The following is a 13516-nucleotide window of genomic DNA, read 5'->3' on the forward strand; positions in this document are numbered from 1 at the left end:
TCTAAGCAAAATAAGTTCCAGACATTAGTCAACACAACTCCTTTTAAAATTGTCAATTAAACTTCTGAAAGTACGAAAATATTCTAAAATATAGAATTTAAATTGTTTTAAACTATATTTTAGATAAAGGTAAAATCGGGGCCTCGTAAACATTTCATAACCTTCATTTGTTAGGGATTAATTTTGATATAGTTTAATGAGGATATTCCGGATACACAGTTGATTCCCAGAATGTTGAAAAGAAAGAAATAAAATAAAATAAATTACCGTTTGAAAATGCACGATTAATGAGAAAATCATAAGAAAAATATTAAATTATGTTATGAGTGGAATAAATAAAATATAAGACAGAAATAAATAGTTCAGGCGCAAATGTGAAGATAATGATAAAAGATACCTTGGCTTAATTGACCAAGCTAAAAAGCATAAAGTTTCCCGCGCCAAATTAATGACTGTCAATACGACATCCAGCAAGTTAAAATTTTGAAATATTCCTGAAGATTAAAACAAATATATTAAGTATATAATCTATGGGTTAACATGTAAAATCAGGTTTTTTTTAAAACCAGAACATAATATTATAGTGATTGGAATCAATTTTTTCTGGAACCAGTAAACAATAACTAGCTGTATGGTGTCGTCAAGTGACCGGGTTCATACTGTGATTACTGTGATTTGTAAATGAATTTGACTAAATCTTTATTCGTAAATAGATTAGTAAAAATTAGCTATTGTTTGTTATATAAACAGATTACAAGTAACCGTACAATCTGCTATAACAATAAGATTTACCAGGAAACCAGTCACAACATGGCTCAAAGGAGTATCACGTCATTCTTCAAGAAAACTCCATTTACACCTATGGAAATAAAAACTAATGGTGAATCCAAAGTAAGCCATGTAAATGGGGACACATCACCCATATCCGACGAAAAAGACAAGGTATGTATCGTTTAAATTTCATTAAATTTACCGGCGCCTTCAAAGACAACCAATACCATTTTGGCAGTAGGCAGCGGCTTGGCTCTGCTCCTGGCATTGCTGAAGTCCATGGGCGACGGTAACCACTTACCATCAGGTGGGCCGTACGCTCGTCTGCCAACAAAGGCAATAAAAAAAAATAAAAAAAATACATAAAGTTATTAGTGTCTATTTAATTCTGATGAACTCCAGATTGCGATAATCATAATCTAAAAATGTAAGTTTATCTTTGTATATACTAAGAATACTTCCATTCAACACGAAGAAAAAAATGTTTAAAAGTATTTCAATAGAAAATGAGTTAAAATCTGTAATACGAACATTTTGAAAATATTGATACCAACACACCCACAGCCTTCTGAAAGACAATCCAACAGCATAGATAATGACGGTGACTCCCAAGATTCTTTGAAACCGAAAAATAAAGCCAAACGACAACGTGTGATAAGCTCTAGTAGTGAATCAGAATCGCCAGTTAAAGTGAAAAAGGAAGACCTTTCAGACAATGATGACTCTATAACTTTAAACAAGAGCGTAAACAAAACTTATGAATCACCAAAAAATAAAAAAGCTAAAATAAAAAAAGAAATCAAAAGCCCATCACCTAAAAAGGGTGCAAAGAGTTTGTCTCGTGATGAGGTAAAAGAAAATAGCTTAAAATTGAAGATTGTTGGATCAAAGGAAAAAGACAATATTGTGAAAAATACTGAGCATATTGATAATATTGAAAATGAGAGTGAAGAAATACAGAAAGTAGCAGGTATGTATTTTTCGCAAGTTAGTGATTGCAATAACAGTAATGTACACAGACCAAAGAAAGGGAACCAATCTACTTGGTAGACAATAGCTTAGCTGACTGTGTCTCTAGCATTGTTAGTGTCCATGAGTGAAAGTAAGCATTTGCATTCATGTGGCCTAGTATTGCATATTATAGCAATTAAGAAAAACTGCCAAAATTTCACTATCTGGCTGGATACCAGATAGTATCAGTATCTGGCCTGATTTCGGGTAGTAAAATTTAAAAAATGTCATGGTTATACAAAAGGCGAATAATACCACAATAGGTTATGGACAACTTTTATTTTTATAATCGCACGTCAAAATTGATTGTTTGGTTAAATAGTTTGTTTAATACTCAAAATTAACAAGTGGCAAATTGTGGTGAATGAATACCAACTCGTCGTCGTACCAAGTCGTCGCGATCTCCGTTCACGTGCGACAACACCCGAACGTGCACGAATATTTCCGAAAGGGCCGAATATCCGGCGCTCCGGCCTCGCAGCTTGCCAAATATTCGGTATACGGCTAAACCACTATCCGTTTCATCTCTAGTGACAATGTCTTGGTTTATTTTAAAAGGTGTAGCTGTGTGTAATCAGCCTCATCATCAGGATCACACTTGGCAAAGCAGTTAAATATAGCAGCTTACCGGTAGCCACTTATTTCTATTTTATAATTTTCAAGAAGTCCAATCTCGTATGTGATTCTCACTTAACTCTTATGCCCACCATCACATATACTAAACCTAAGGCCCATACAAGTAATGTTTGGAAATGTTACTAAAAATTCATTGTAGGTATCTTGCATTTTGCATTTGACGTATCACCTCCTCCTCCTCCTCGCGTCGTTTCCTCACTGCTGAGGGTCGTGACCATTATAATTCAACATGATTTTACTCCTTGTGATGTCCCGCCAGCGCCTCCGATCATTGGCTGCATGAAGAGCGTCGTGGAATGGAATCTCTAGTGTGGTGCGGATTTGGTCGAACCACCTTGTCGGACTGCGCCCGCGCGGTCTCTTTCCCTCGATCTTCCCTGTCACGAATAGTCTTTCTAAGCTATCCGGTGTTTTCCGAGCAATATGACCGAAGTACTCGAGTGCGCGGCGAAGGCAGAGTGTGGACAGTCTAGTCAGACGTATCACCTACTAATGGTCTAAACATAAACTTGACATTAAAGTACTTTAACCATTTGTCCTTCTTTCTTCCTGGCGTCAACATATATAACTATAATTTTTTCTTCCAGAAAATGCATACAATCCATCAAAATCAAAATACCACCCTATAAAAGATGCTTGCTGGTCTAAAGGCGAACCAGTGCCGTATCTTGCATTAGCTAAGACTTTGGATCTTATAGAAGGAACATCAGCTCGACTGAAGATAATAGAAATATTAAGTAATTTTTATAGATCCGTAATGGTGTTGACTTCAGAAGACTTGTTGCCTTGTATTTACTTGTGCTTAAATCAACTAGCACCAGCATACCATAGTTTGGAGCTTGGTGAGTTCAGAAATAACTGAATTTTATTTATATAAAGACAAGAAATTTGTCAGGAGCTTACTTTGAGTCTGGTCCTAAATTTATGAAGAAAAGCAAATGAACACCAAAGAGATCTTGTCTTATATAGTTAACGAAACTTTTACACACAACATGTATACAATCGTCCATTACATCACTTCTTTCTTTCATTCACCGAACTTTTAGGTGAGCTCATGGGGCTCAAACCGGGAGAGTTGCTAACACTTACCCTAGCAAGAGCAGTGCTTTGCAGATACTATCACTGTATCGGAAACGTGATCCACTGAGAAGATCTGAAACTCAGTAGGCTGGGTCTAAGGGCTAATTTACTCGTAGAGTCCTTCGCTGTAAACGACGGGTTCGGCGAGGACGGTGACTGGTGTTTGAGGTCCTTTAAATTACCGATTATGGATCGAGAGGATCCGTAATGACGTGCTTAGGGCGACGTCGACTGTTTACCATTCGGTCCACAGGATCGAGTATGATAACATCACAGGCCATCTTAAGATACATATATGATAGCATCATCAAAGTCTCAATTGCTTCACCGCACAACTAACCCAGATGGTGGTACCAGCCCACACAGTCTTTATCAGCATTACAAACTTAAAAGAATTCCCACAACACCACACATAAGATTGCTACATTATTATTAATTGTTGTTAATGTTATTTAAATTTATTGCTTTTCAACAGTAGAATTGGGACACTGTTCTCAGTGTCCTATTGAGATAATTTTGTTAGGTTCTAATTCATCATGTGGTATCTCCAGGCATAGCAGAAACGTACCTAATGAAAGCCATAGGCCAGTGTACAGGCCGTACCCTAGCACAAGTGAAGTCTGCAGTACAGAAGTGTGGGGATATGGGAAGAGTGGCAGAACAGGCTCGAGCCGCACAAAAGACAATGTTTGCGGCCCCTAAACTTCAGATAAGAAAGGTTTTTGCTGCTCTAAAAGAAATCGCTCACATGACTGGTAAGTTTTCTGCTACACACTGCATGTGAATGGAAGCATTTTTCTTTCTTTTTTTAGTAGACTGCTTGTGGGTACACGTCAATAGACACAACAGTGATATTGCCATCATGTAATTTTAAACATCCTCTGCTGGACACAGGCCACTGGTACCTGACACTGACCCTCCGAGGTACACTCACCATTGATGCCACCTAGTCCTTTCAAGAATCTCAAAAAGATCTAATGGAACCAGTGGTGGATTTACCTATAGGTAGGGTGTGGATACTGCAGTATCAGGGCACTTTCAATGAACTTGTTACATTTGTACGTATTCCTTTTTGACGGCGCGCTTACTAGAGAGTGATAACGTAATTATTGCAAGCGCTCGTGACATGGGACGTGTTTGAATGAAACGGTAGAGAAGAGTTGGAGAAATAACATAACGTCACGTCCCATTACAGAAGGATGATCTTGTGTAATCAGACTAACCAAGGCCACTTGTTTGACAAAGGTTCAACATATATTTTAAGATGTGTGTTTAGCCAGTGTGGTATCATTGGGTAGAGATTGCAATGCAACCCAGGTCTCAATTGAATAAAAGCTTTCTTGTTCACCAATGCTCACCAATGAGGCAGGCCACGTTCCTGCAAGACCTGCCGCTCCATGTAATTGCAGTCAATAGTACTGCATCATTTTTAGAAATTTAATAAGTCACATACATAACTCACAAGTGAGATAGGTCAATTGAAGTCTTAGTGGATATTATCACCCACCCCTACTTAGGGCACTAATAGTCCCGTAAGGACGACTTATCCACTTGCTTTCAGAAGTTCTGCAATAATTCCTTTACAACTGCTGTAATCCTTCTCATTACTGGGCTCTCCTAATGCTAATAATAAATCCTTGAATGATAATGATTTCAGGTCAAGCATCAGTGAATAAGAAAATAAATAAAATCCAGTCCTTGTACGTCGCCTGCAGAGATTGTGAAGCACGATTCCTAATAAGGTAACATTCAACTCTGGATCCTCTACTTTGACCAACTTGTCTGACTGGTTAATGTCTGTGGAGATGCACTGAACTGTTTTGTCTCCGCGCCGATGTGCGTGGTAGCGCTCAACATTATTTTGTCAACCACACTTACTCAATTATTTGAGTATATGGTTGACAAAATAATGTTGAGCAAAATTAATTTCACCTCACTCTTTATTGAAAGCGTTCATAAAAAGCATTTCTGTTCAAATAATGTTAATTCTTATTTTGCTGTCTAGCTGATGTTTTGTAGCATTCTTATTTGGATTTTGTTCGGCCATTCTAAAACTTTGACTTTTTGTGTTTCAAAAAGTCACTAATGAACTGGGACTTGTGTTCGGGACGTCCCCAGCGGGCGTTCCCCCAGCTGGCGTCCCCCAGGTAGTGTTGCAGGTCTGTGTGCGTCGCCCCCAGGTCCCTGGAGGGGAAGCTGCGCATCGGCCTGGCGGAGCAGTCGGTGCTGCACGCGCTGGCGCTGGCCGTCGCCACCACGCCGCCCGGACCCGCCCTGCAGCTCGACGCGGCGCAGCACATGTCCGCTGACAAGTTCAAGGTTGTCCATTTTATTGTACGCGTGACGTCACCGGCGCAAACTTCGCTTCCGCACAGTTATTAAAAGAAAAAACAATTTATGTGTTTGTCGGAGTATTAGCATATATACGGCGGTGCAGTACTGTCGGGAAGGTGGCGGGTGTAGTCGGTACAGCAGCGCGGGTGTTGCAGGCGCTGGTGGAGCAGCACGTGGCGGTGGTGCGGCGCACGTACTGCGAGTGTCCCGACTGGGCCGAGCTGCTGCACGAGCTGCTGCGCGGCGGCGTGGCGGCGCTGGCCTCCCGCTGCAACATGCGCGTTGGCGTGCCGCTGCGCCCCATGCTCGCGCACCCCACCCGCGCCGTGCGCGACGTGCTCGCCAGGTAGCGCCGCGCCTCCCCCTCCACCTCCCCTCCCCCTCCCCCTCCCCCACCCCTCCCCCGCGTGACGACCGCCTGTTGCAGGTTTGAGAATGAAGAGTTTACCTGCGAGTACAAGTACGACGGCGAGCGAGCCCAGATCCACGTGCCCGCCGCGCCCGACGATAAGCCGGATTTCGCCAACGCTGCCATATTCAGCAGGAACCAAGAGAATAATACCGCGTAAATATATACAACGCGTTTATTTATTTACGTAAATCACTCGAGTCCAATGAAGTTTTTCTTAAAGGTGTTGAATGTCGTTGTGCAGCAAGTACCCGGACGTGCTGAGTCGCCTGCCCACGCTGCTCAAGGAGGGCGTGTCCAGCTGCGTGCTGGACTGCGAGGCCGTCGCCTTCGACGCCGCCAACGGCAAGCTGCTGCCCTTCCAGGTCGGTGCACGCCCGCTCGTGGACATGCTCCAGTCGCTGGAGGAGCTACTACAGTGGCGTGGTGGGTCCGCAGGTGCTGTCGAGCCGCAAGCGTGCGTGCGCGAGTGCGGACGACGTGCGCGTGCCGGTCTGCGTGTTCGTGTTCGACCTGCTGTACCTCAACGGCGCCCCGCTGGTGGGCAGCACGCTGGCGCACCGCCGCAAGCTGCTGCGGGAACACTTCCGCACCCAGCCCGGTGACTGCGCCCTCCGCCCCGGCACCGCGCCGACGAGCCCGGCTCCACGCAGCGGCTCATTCAACTATATATACTCTTGCAGGTACATGGCAGTTCGCCACGTCCAAAGACTGCAGCACCATCGAGGAAGTGCAGCTGTTCCTTGAAGAAGCTGTGAAAGAAAGCTGCGAGGGACTCATGGTGAAGATGCTCACCGGTGACAATTCGAAATATGATATAGCTAGGAGGTCACACAATTGGCTAAAGGTATTATAAGTAATTCATAAAATATTATATTATTTGCTAAATAAGGCAACAGCTTGACTCTGCCCCTGGTATTGCTGAAATCCATGGGCGACGATAACCACTCACCATCAGGTGGGCCGTATGCTCGCCTGCCTACAAGAGCAATAAAAAAAAGCCAGAACTCATTGTAATATTTATTAAAAAAAAACGAATTATTTAATAGAAGGCTTATCCGCCCGCCGGGCTAAACCACCCCCTACCGACCTCCCACGAGTATGTCGTCTACCAAATATTATTTGACTGTGTGTGATGTCGCTTGGAGCCAAAGTGCACAAGCGACTACGATATTTTGTACGCTGGTGCACGATGATTTAACCCCATTGGAAATCATGAATAGTAGTTGCTTTAAAAAAATGTTAGAATTACATGAATACGTTTAGCAATTTAAACTCATTGGTGTTCCACGGATGTGAATTAATACATGTTTTAATGTAACGAGGGTCGCAAGTTGCGAGAGCCCGCGCTCGTTATCTGATCGATACAATTGAATAATTTTAGTTGAAGAAAGACTACTTGGAAGGCGTCGGAGACACGGTGGACGCTGTCATTATCGGAGCCTATCGCGGCAAGGGCAAGCGCGCCGGCGTCTACGGAGGGTTCCTGGTCGCGTGCTACGACCCCGAGTCCGAGCAGTTCCAGTCGCTGTGCAAGCTGGGGACCGGCTTCTCCGATGAGGACCTGCAGACCTTGTCCGACATGCTGAAGGAACACATTATTGATTCTCCGAGAAACTACTACAAGTACGTACCCTAAATGTCTTGTTGAAACACTTTCGATGATCTAACGATAGAAGCTCTTGTCTCACTTGAGATTTTGTATAGATGAATGCAGTTAAATTGTATGTTCAAATGCAAATTATAGTTGTGTGTAACTGGTTACATCATACCACTGACCTACGCAAGATTGCAAACTTGGGTGGCGTGGGCACTTGTTCAAATCCTGTTAATGACGAAGTCGAGTAGTAAGTAACAACTGAAGTAGAACAGATGGTGATGGTCAGATCATGATGGATTTCTGTGTCCAGCTACGACAGCTCCCACTCCGCCGACGTATGGACCAGCGCCGCCGTGGTGGTGGAGGTGCGCTGCGCAGACCTGTCCCTCTCGCCCGCGCACCGCGCCGCCATCTCGCGTCTGCACCCGCACAAGGGCGTGTCCCTCCGCTTCCCCAGGTAAGCACGTTATTAATGTTTACGGGCTATGGTAACTTAAGATACGCATCCATTGGCTGCGCTGGACGCACCGTATGCTACGGATTTTATTTTGCTTTGGATGATTTCACATAGTGCTGCGTCCACTATCTGCGTCGCTCGCACTGGACGCACCGGCACTTATAAGCAACAATACAAAGCAAAATAAAATCCGTTGCGTGCGTGCGTGCGGTGCGTGCGTGCGTGATGCGTGCGTGCGTGCGTGCGGTGCGGTGCGTGCGTGCGTGCAGTGCGTGCGTGCGTGCGGTAAGTGCGTGCGTGCGTGCGGTTCGTGCGTGCGGTGCGTGCGGTAAGTGCGTGCGTGCGTGCGTGCGTGCGGTGCGTGCGTGCGTGCGGTAAGTGCGTGCGTGCGTGCGGTTCGTGCGTGCGGTGCGTGCGGTAAGTGCGTGCGTGCGTGCGTGCGTGCGGTGCGTGCGTGCGTGCGGTAAGTGCGTGCGTGCGTGCGGTTCGTGCGTGCGTGCGTGCGGTGCGTGCGTGCGTGCGTGCGTGCGTGCGGTGCGTGCGTGCGTGCGGTAAGTGCGTGCGTGCGTGCGGTTCGTGCGTGCGGTGCGTGCGGTAAGTGCGTGCAGTAGTCGCGTCGCCCGCAGGTTCGTGCGGGTGCGGGAGGACAAGGCGGCGGAGCAGGCCACCACGGCGGCGCAGGTGGCGCAGCTCTACCTGGCGCAGGACCAGATCAAGAACCAAGTCAAACAACCTGACGCCGCTCACGAAGAAGACTTCTACTGAGCGCGACCAACTAACATGAACTGAGTTACTTCACATACCCCGTTGTGTCTGCTTAAATTAGATAATGTTTACACAATAAAAGACTTATTTTGATGTTATGTAGTAGTTTTATTTCAAAATTTACCTATTTGTACTTAAGATTAAACATGCACAAGTATTGAGTGAAACACCTCATTGTTTCTATTGAAAGGTTTAGTTGTGCGACGGAGACATACACTTCATAAAATGAATTGACACGTTTGATACGAACAAAATGAATACATTAACAAACATTAAAAGCTCCAAAAATGGAATACGCGTTACTCAAAACATGTTCACTAATCATATTAATATCATAAAAACACAACCCGGTCACGTGAGCTCCCTTGCGGCCTCAAAGTGTCCGCCGCGCGGTGCCGTGAGGTCCGACAGCGCCTCAACTAACTAATCTACGTGTTGGTTCCGCATCATTTAACTACAACTAAGCTCGTATCGCTAGAGGCAAGACTGTCATTATTTACATATTCATTTAATAATAATTAAACTTATTCCAACTTTCAAGGTCAATAAATACCCACAGAGAGATTCGTCCTCAACTAGCTCGCGGACAATCTCAATTACATAAGAAACAGGTTTTCATAAAATATCGATGTACGATGTATTTATTCTCGCATTATAAGAAATTTGTTTTCATAACTTTTATTAAATCTATAAGAGTGTTGAATAAACCATAATTACATATATGAATAACACATAAAATGTACATTAGGGGAGCGAAACAGCGAAGAGTGGTAAGGTACCGGCCGCCATGTCCCGCGAGACATCACACTGTACAGGCGTCGAGGCGTTCAGTCAGTCGACTCCTAGTTTGGCACAGCGTCGCGTCGCGGCCGTGACGTCACCGTGACGTCACTCCGCCCGCTACAAGAGCGCGACCCTCTCTGGCGGCGCCGGGCTGTCTGCGGCGGACAGCAGGTTGTCCTGTTCCTACACAAATCATTTCAATTAAATCGCTAAAAAATAACATTACAACCGCCGATATTTTTAACCATACAAATTATTCTCTGGACAGTTCTCTTCCCTACTTGTTGCCGCTGTGTTTGTTTAAATAAATACAGTTATCCACCGAACTCTGAATAGAGATGCCAGCAACACAAGTAGATACAGTTGGTCCCAATCCACCGAAATTAACAATGTGTTAACAAATATCGGTATAAAAGGTCCCTATTTATCACACGCCACATCTTTGTTCGAACTATAAGAAGCCTCTGTAGTTGTAACCAGTAACTTGGCTGGGTGCCCACCGATTGCCGATGTCCATGGATCATGGTAAGTAAACATACGTGGGTGGACGACCTATCGTCTAAAGCTTTCGTCAACAGAAGCACACACGCAAAGGAACGATTCAGTGTGTAAACAGATTTTTATTTTCGGTTTTTTTTTGGCCATTGACGAGTTTTAGTAATGTAAAAATATCGTTTTTCGCCGTTTTTAGAAGAAAAAATGATCAAAATATCTCAATAAAAGATGAAATGTAATGAACACACATGTACCTAAATGAAGTGACATTATGGTCGTCTGTAGAAAGCAGTAAAATTTTTTTATGATTTAAAGATTACTGGTGGCCCGGAGGCCTTTCCAGTTTCACCAGGACAGGTGGGCGAGCAAAGGCTCAGCCAAGAGGGGTGGGATTAGCTAACAACTGCCCGAGCGCCTCCGAAGGAGACCTAACAACTCAAGAGCAATTGCTTCGCGAATGAATCTACTGCCGGATCGGAATCGCGACCCGCTGAGAAGATCCGGCGAGAAACTCAGCGGGCTGATGCATGGGTTAGGTTGTACGTCGACCTCTTTGTCGAGTTCGACGAGTACGGTTACCGGGGTCCCTTAAGCTCGCTCCTAGTGTTAGAGCTGAAGGCGTCTAATGCAATGGTTATTGGATCTGATGGATCCGTAAGGACGTGTCTAGGGCGTCGTCGGTGACTGGCTCCTGCGTGATCAGGATTCGAGGAGCAGTCAGCGGTGGCGACGATGAGGCGATTATCATGACGCACAATAAAGTGACGAAAGTGGTAGGTCCCTCACCTCGGTCGGGTTCTGTTGAGGAGCGTACACACTCTCGTACACGGGGTTGGCGAAGTGCTTGCCGCCGTTCTGCAAGCGTGAGGGTCTCGTTAATAACACGCATCAGCAGCAACTAAACACAGCGCGGACTCCAGCACGCGACCCACCGGGGCCAGCCGGAGCCACCCAGGCGGGCCGACTTTGCCCCTTTACTAACTTTTAGCCCCCGCGTGATCAAAATTATAAATTTGATAGATTATTGGTGCCTCCGTTAGGAATATTTCTCAAAAGATATAGTTTTGTTTAGATCGAAAGTTTTTTCGGCTTCGTGTTCTTAAATGCTGATATTGTTGCAGTTCAGGCAGTTCAGGGTTTTTTATAGCCTTCGTATGCAGCACACGGCCCACCGCATGGCAGGTGGTTACCGTCGCTCATAGACGTCAGCCGTGCCAGAGTCTGCAGTGGCTGTCTCCTGCTGAGCACTCCGCGAACTTCATTTGAAGAAGATAGCACCGCGCTTGGGAAACACCGTGGAGGGAGTTCATTGTAAAACTGGATGGGGCGTGGCAAAACAGATCTCTGGAGACGCACTGTAGATGAATTTTGCTCCGTGGCAATTCCTTAGAGCACTTTTCATGTAAGATAGACACGGAACACTTCTGAATCAATTATATTGTTTTCGTTATTCGGAAATTATTACGCCTAATTTTTCTTTTAAAAAACAGCACTTGCTTATGTGGAGTTTACAATTTTAGTATGTTATAATGTAAAAGTGGGCACCGGCCAGTATGCGACGTGCGCTACGTAGTGACGTACCGTGTGCGCGCCCTCGGGCTCGTCTTCTCCGGCCAGGTACATGGGGTTGTTGATCTCGACGTTGTCCGCCAGCCGGGCGTGCACGAACGCGCCGCTGAAAGTACACATTACGTACAGTTGACTCAGTGTCGCGTGCTCATAGACATGCTTCTAGTCGTCGTGGCCTAAGGGATAAGACGTCCGGTGCATTCGTGTTGAGCAATGCACCGGTGTTCGAATCCCAGGCGGGTACCAATTTTTCTAATGAATTACGTACTCAACAAATGTTCACGATTGACTTCCACGGTGAAGGCATAACATCGTGTAATAAAAACCAAACCCGCAAAATTATAATTTGCGTAATTACTGTTGGTAGGACCTCTTGTGAGTCCGCGCGGGTAGGTACCACCGCCCTGCCTATTTCTGCCGTGAAGCAGTAATGCGTTGCGGTTTGAAGAGTGGGGCAGCCGTTGTAATTATACTGAGATCTTAGAACTTTATATCTCAAGATGGGTTTTGCGCATTTACGTTTTAGAAAAAATAAATGCTTAGAAGTAAGTTCGTTTGTATTAAATTCTGGTCAAAAGAGCTACGTACTGCCTTCTCCTGTGCAGAACGAATAGGGCAGCAAATACAGCACCAGCTAATGCTATAAGCGCTAGTATCGCTCCCGCCCACGCGCCCGCTCCCGCACCCGCACCCGCGCTGTCCACCGCTCCCGCGCCCGCTACCTCGGGCCGCTCCAAGCATCGCTCGCCACCCGGACATACACAGTGTGTGGATCCAACTTCTGTTGCACTGGCTGTAATATTATAATTAGATCCGTATATATTTTGGTATTTACAAAATATTATCTGTGTAAGTATAGCTACAATAATAAATTGAATAAATTATACGAGTGGTTATTAAATGATTTCATTAATAGACCCGGATCACTGCGTTTTCATTCCATAAACTAGTCATAAAAATACGCATCTGCCAAGATTGGTAATGAACTTTTAAAATTAAGTAGCAACTTCTAATAGCACTAACAAAGTAATGAACTTACTGTCTGGTCCCCAAACGCACAGAGCAGGGTGTTGACACTTGTTGCGGCAGGCGTGGTCGTGTCCCACGTACAGCGTGCAGTGCGCTCCGCCCCACGGGCCCGCGCACTCGCAGACCTCGCCCTGCTCTGTGTGCACGCACGAGCCGCCGTGGTCGCACGGGCTCGCCCCGCACGGTACTGCCGCCGGCTCTGTAATTCACAGACATTAATTACAATAGTAAATGTAACTGTAAGCACATTATAGTAACGGGTACGAGGGGAAAGATCTTCGACTGAGCAGATGTTCTTGCTCGGTAGACGGTCAAACGTTGTTGTTGGGAGCTTACATTTAAACAAGCTTGTCATATAAATGTCGATTGCACAATTGAAGTGCTTGCCAAATACTTACTTACCTTCTATCCGTTGACGGCTGTAGCCATACATACAAGTGCTACACAAACAGATTGGTGCCCAGCTTCGGATGGCCAAGACAATCATAGGGCAAGCAATATAACTTAACGACTTGACAATAGATCATTATCATAAAATTAATGACACCTATTTGTAAATAAAATACAAACTTTACAA

General features: G+C 45.1%; 2 protein-coding genes across 5 annotated transcripts in view; one reads left to right on the top strand and one right to left on the bottom strand.

Moving 5' to 3' along the window:
- The first annotated feature begins 443 nt into the window (after nucleotides 1-443).
- On the top strand, nucleotides 444-9161 carry DNAlig1 (DNA ligase 1). 2 transcript variants are annotated; one of them, XM_028183051.2, is made up of 15 exons: nucleotides 444-661; nucleotides 751-942; nucleotides 1336-1741; nucleotides 3006-3260; nucleotides 4050-4253; nucleotides 5156-5240; nucleotides 5679-5817; nucleotides 5988-6178; nucleotides 6260-6397; nucleotides 6486-6606; nucleotides 6680-6842; nucleotides 6925-7088; nucleotides 7626-7867; nucleotides 8152-8298; nucleotides 8925-9161. In XM_028183051.2, exons 1-15 carry the CDS (start codon nucleotides 632-634, stop codon nucleotides 9061-9063), a joined length of 2616 nt encoding a protein of 871 aa, XP_028038852.2. In that variant the 5' UTR covers nucleotides 444-631; the 3' UTR covers nucleotides 9064-9161. The 2 variants fall into 2 exon arrangements, with proteins under 2 accessions (XP_028038852.2, XP_028038851.2); XM_028183050.2 differs by having other exon boundaries at nucleotides 444-942.
- LRP1 (LDL receptor protein 1) overlaps nucleotides 9148-13516 on the bottom strand; it is a 77263-nt gene continuing 72894 nt past the window's right edge. For all 3 annotated transcript variants that reach the window (XM_089735718.1, XM_089735717.1, XM_089735716.1), the window contains 5 exons: nucleotides 12950-13138; nucleotides 12499-12703; nucleotides 11923-12016; nucleotides 11128-11196; nucleotides 9148-10029 (listed from right to left, as the gene is read on the bottom strand). In XM_089735718.1, the coding sequence (XP_089591844.1) occupies nucleotides 9964-10029; nucleotides 11128-11196; nucleotides 11923-12016; nucleotides 12499-12703; nucleotides 12950-13138 (623 nt within the window). In that variant the 3' untranslated portion in view covers nucleotides 9148-9963. The remainder of the gene's footprint in view (nucleotides 10030-11127; nucleotides 11197-11922; nucleotides 12017-12498; nucleotides 12704-12949; nucleotides 13139-13516) is intronic.

The sequence above is a fragment of the Bombyx mandarina genome, chromosome 20 (genome assembly GCF_030267445.1).
Source record: "Bombyx mandarina strain Sakado chromosome 20, ASM3026744v2".
NCBI classification, from domain to species: domain Eukaryota; kingdom Metazoa; phylum Arthropoda; class Insecta; order Lepidoptera; family Bombycidae; genus Bombyx; species Bombyx mandarina.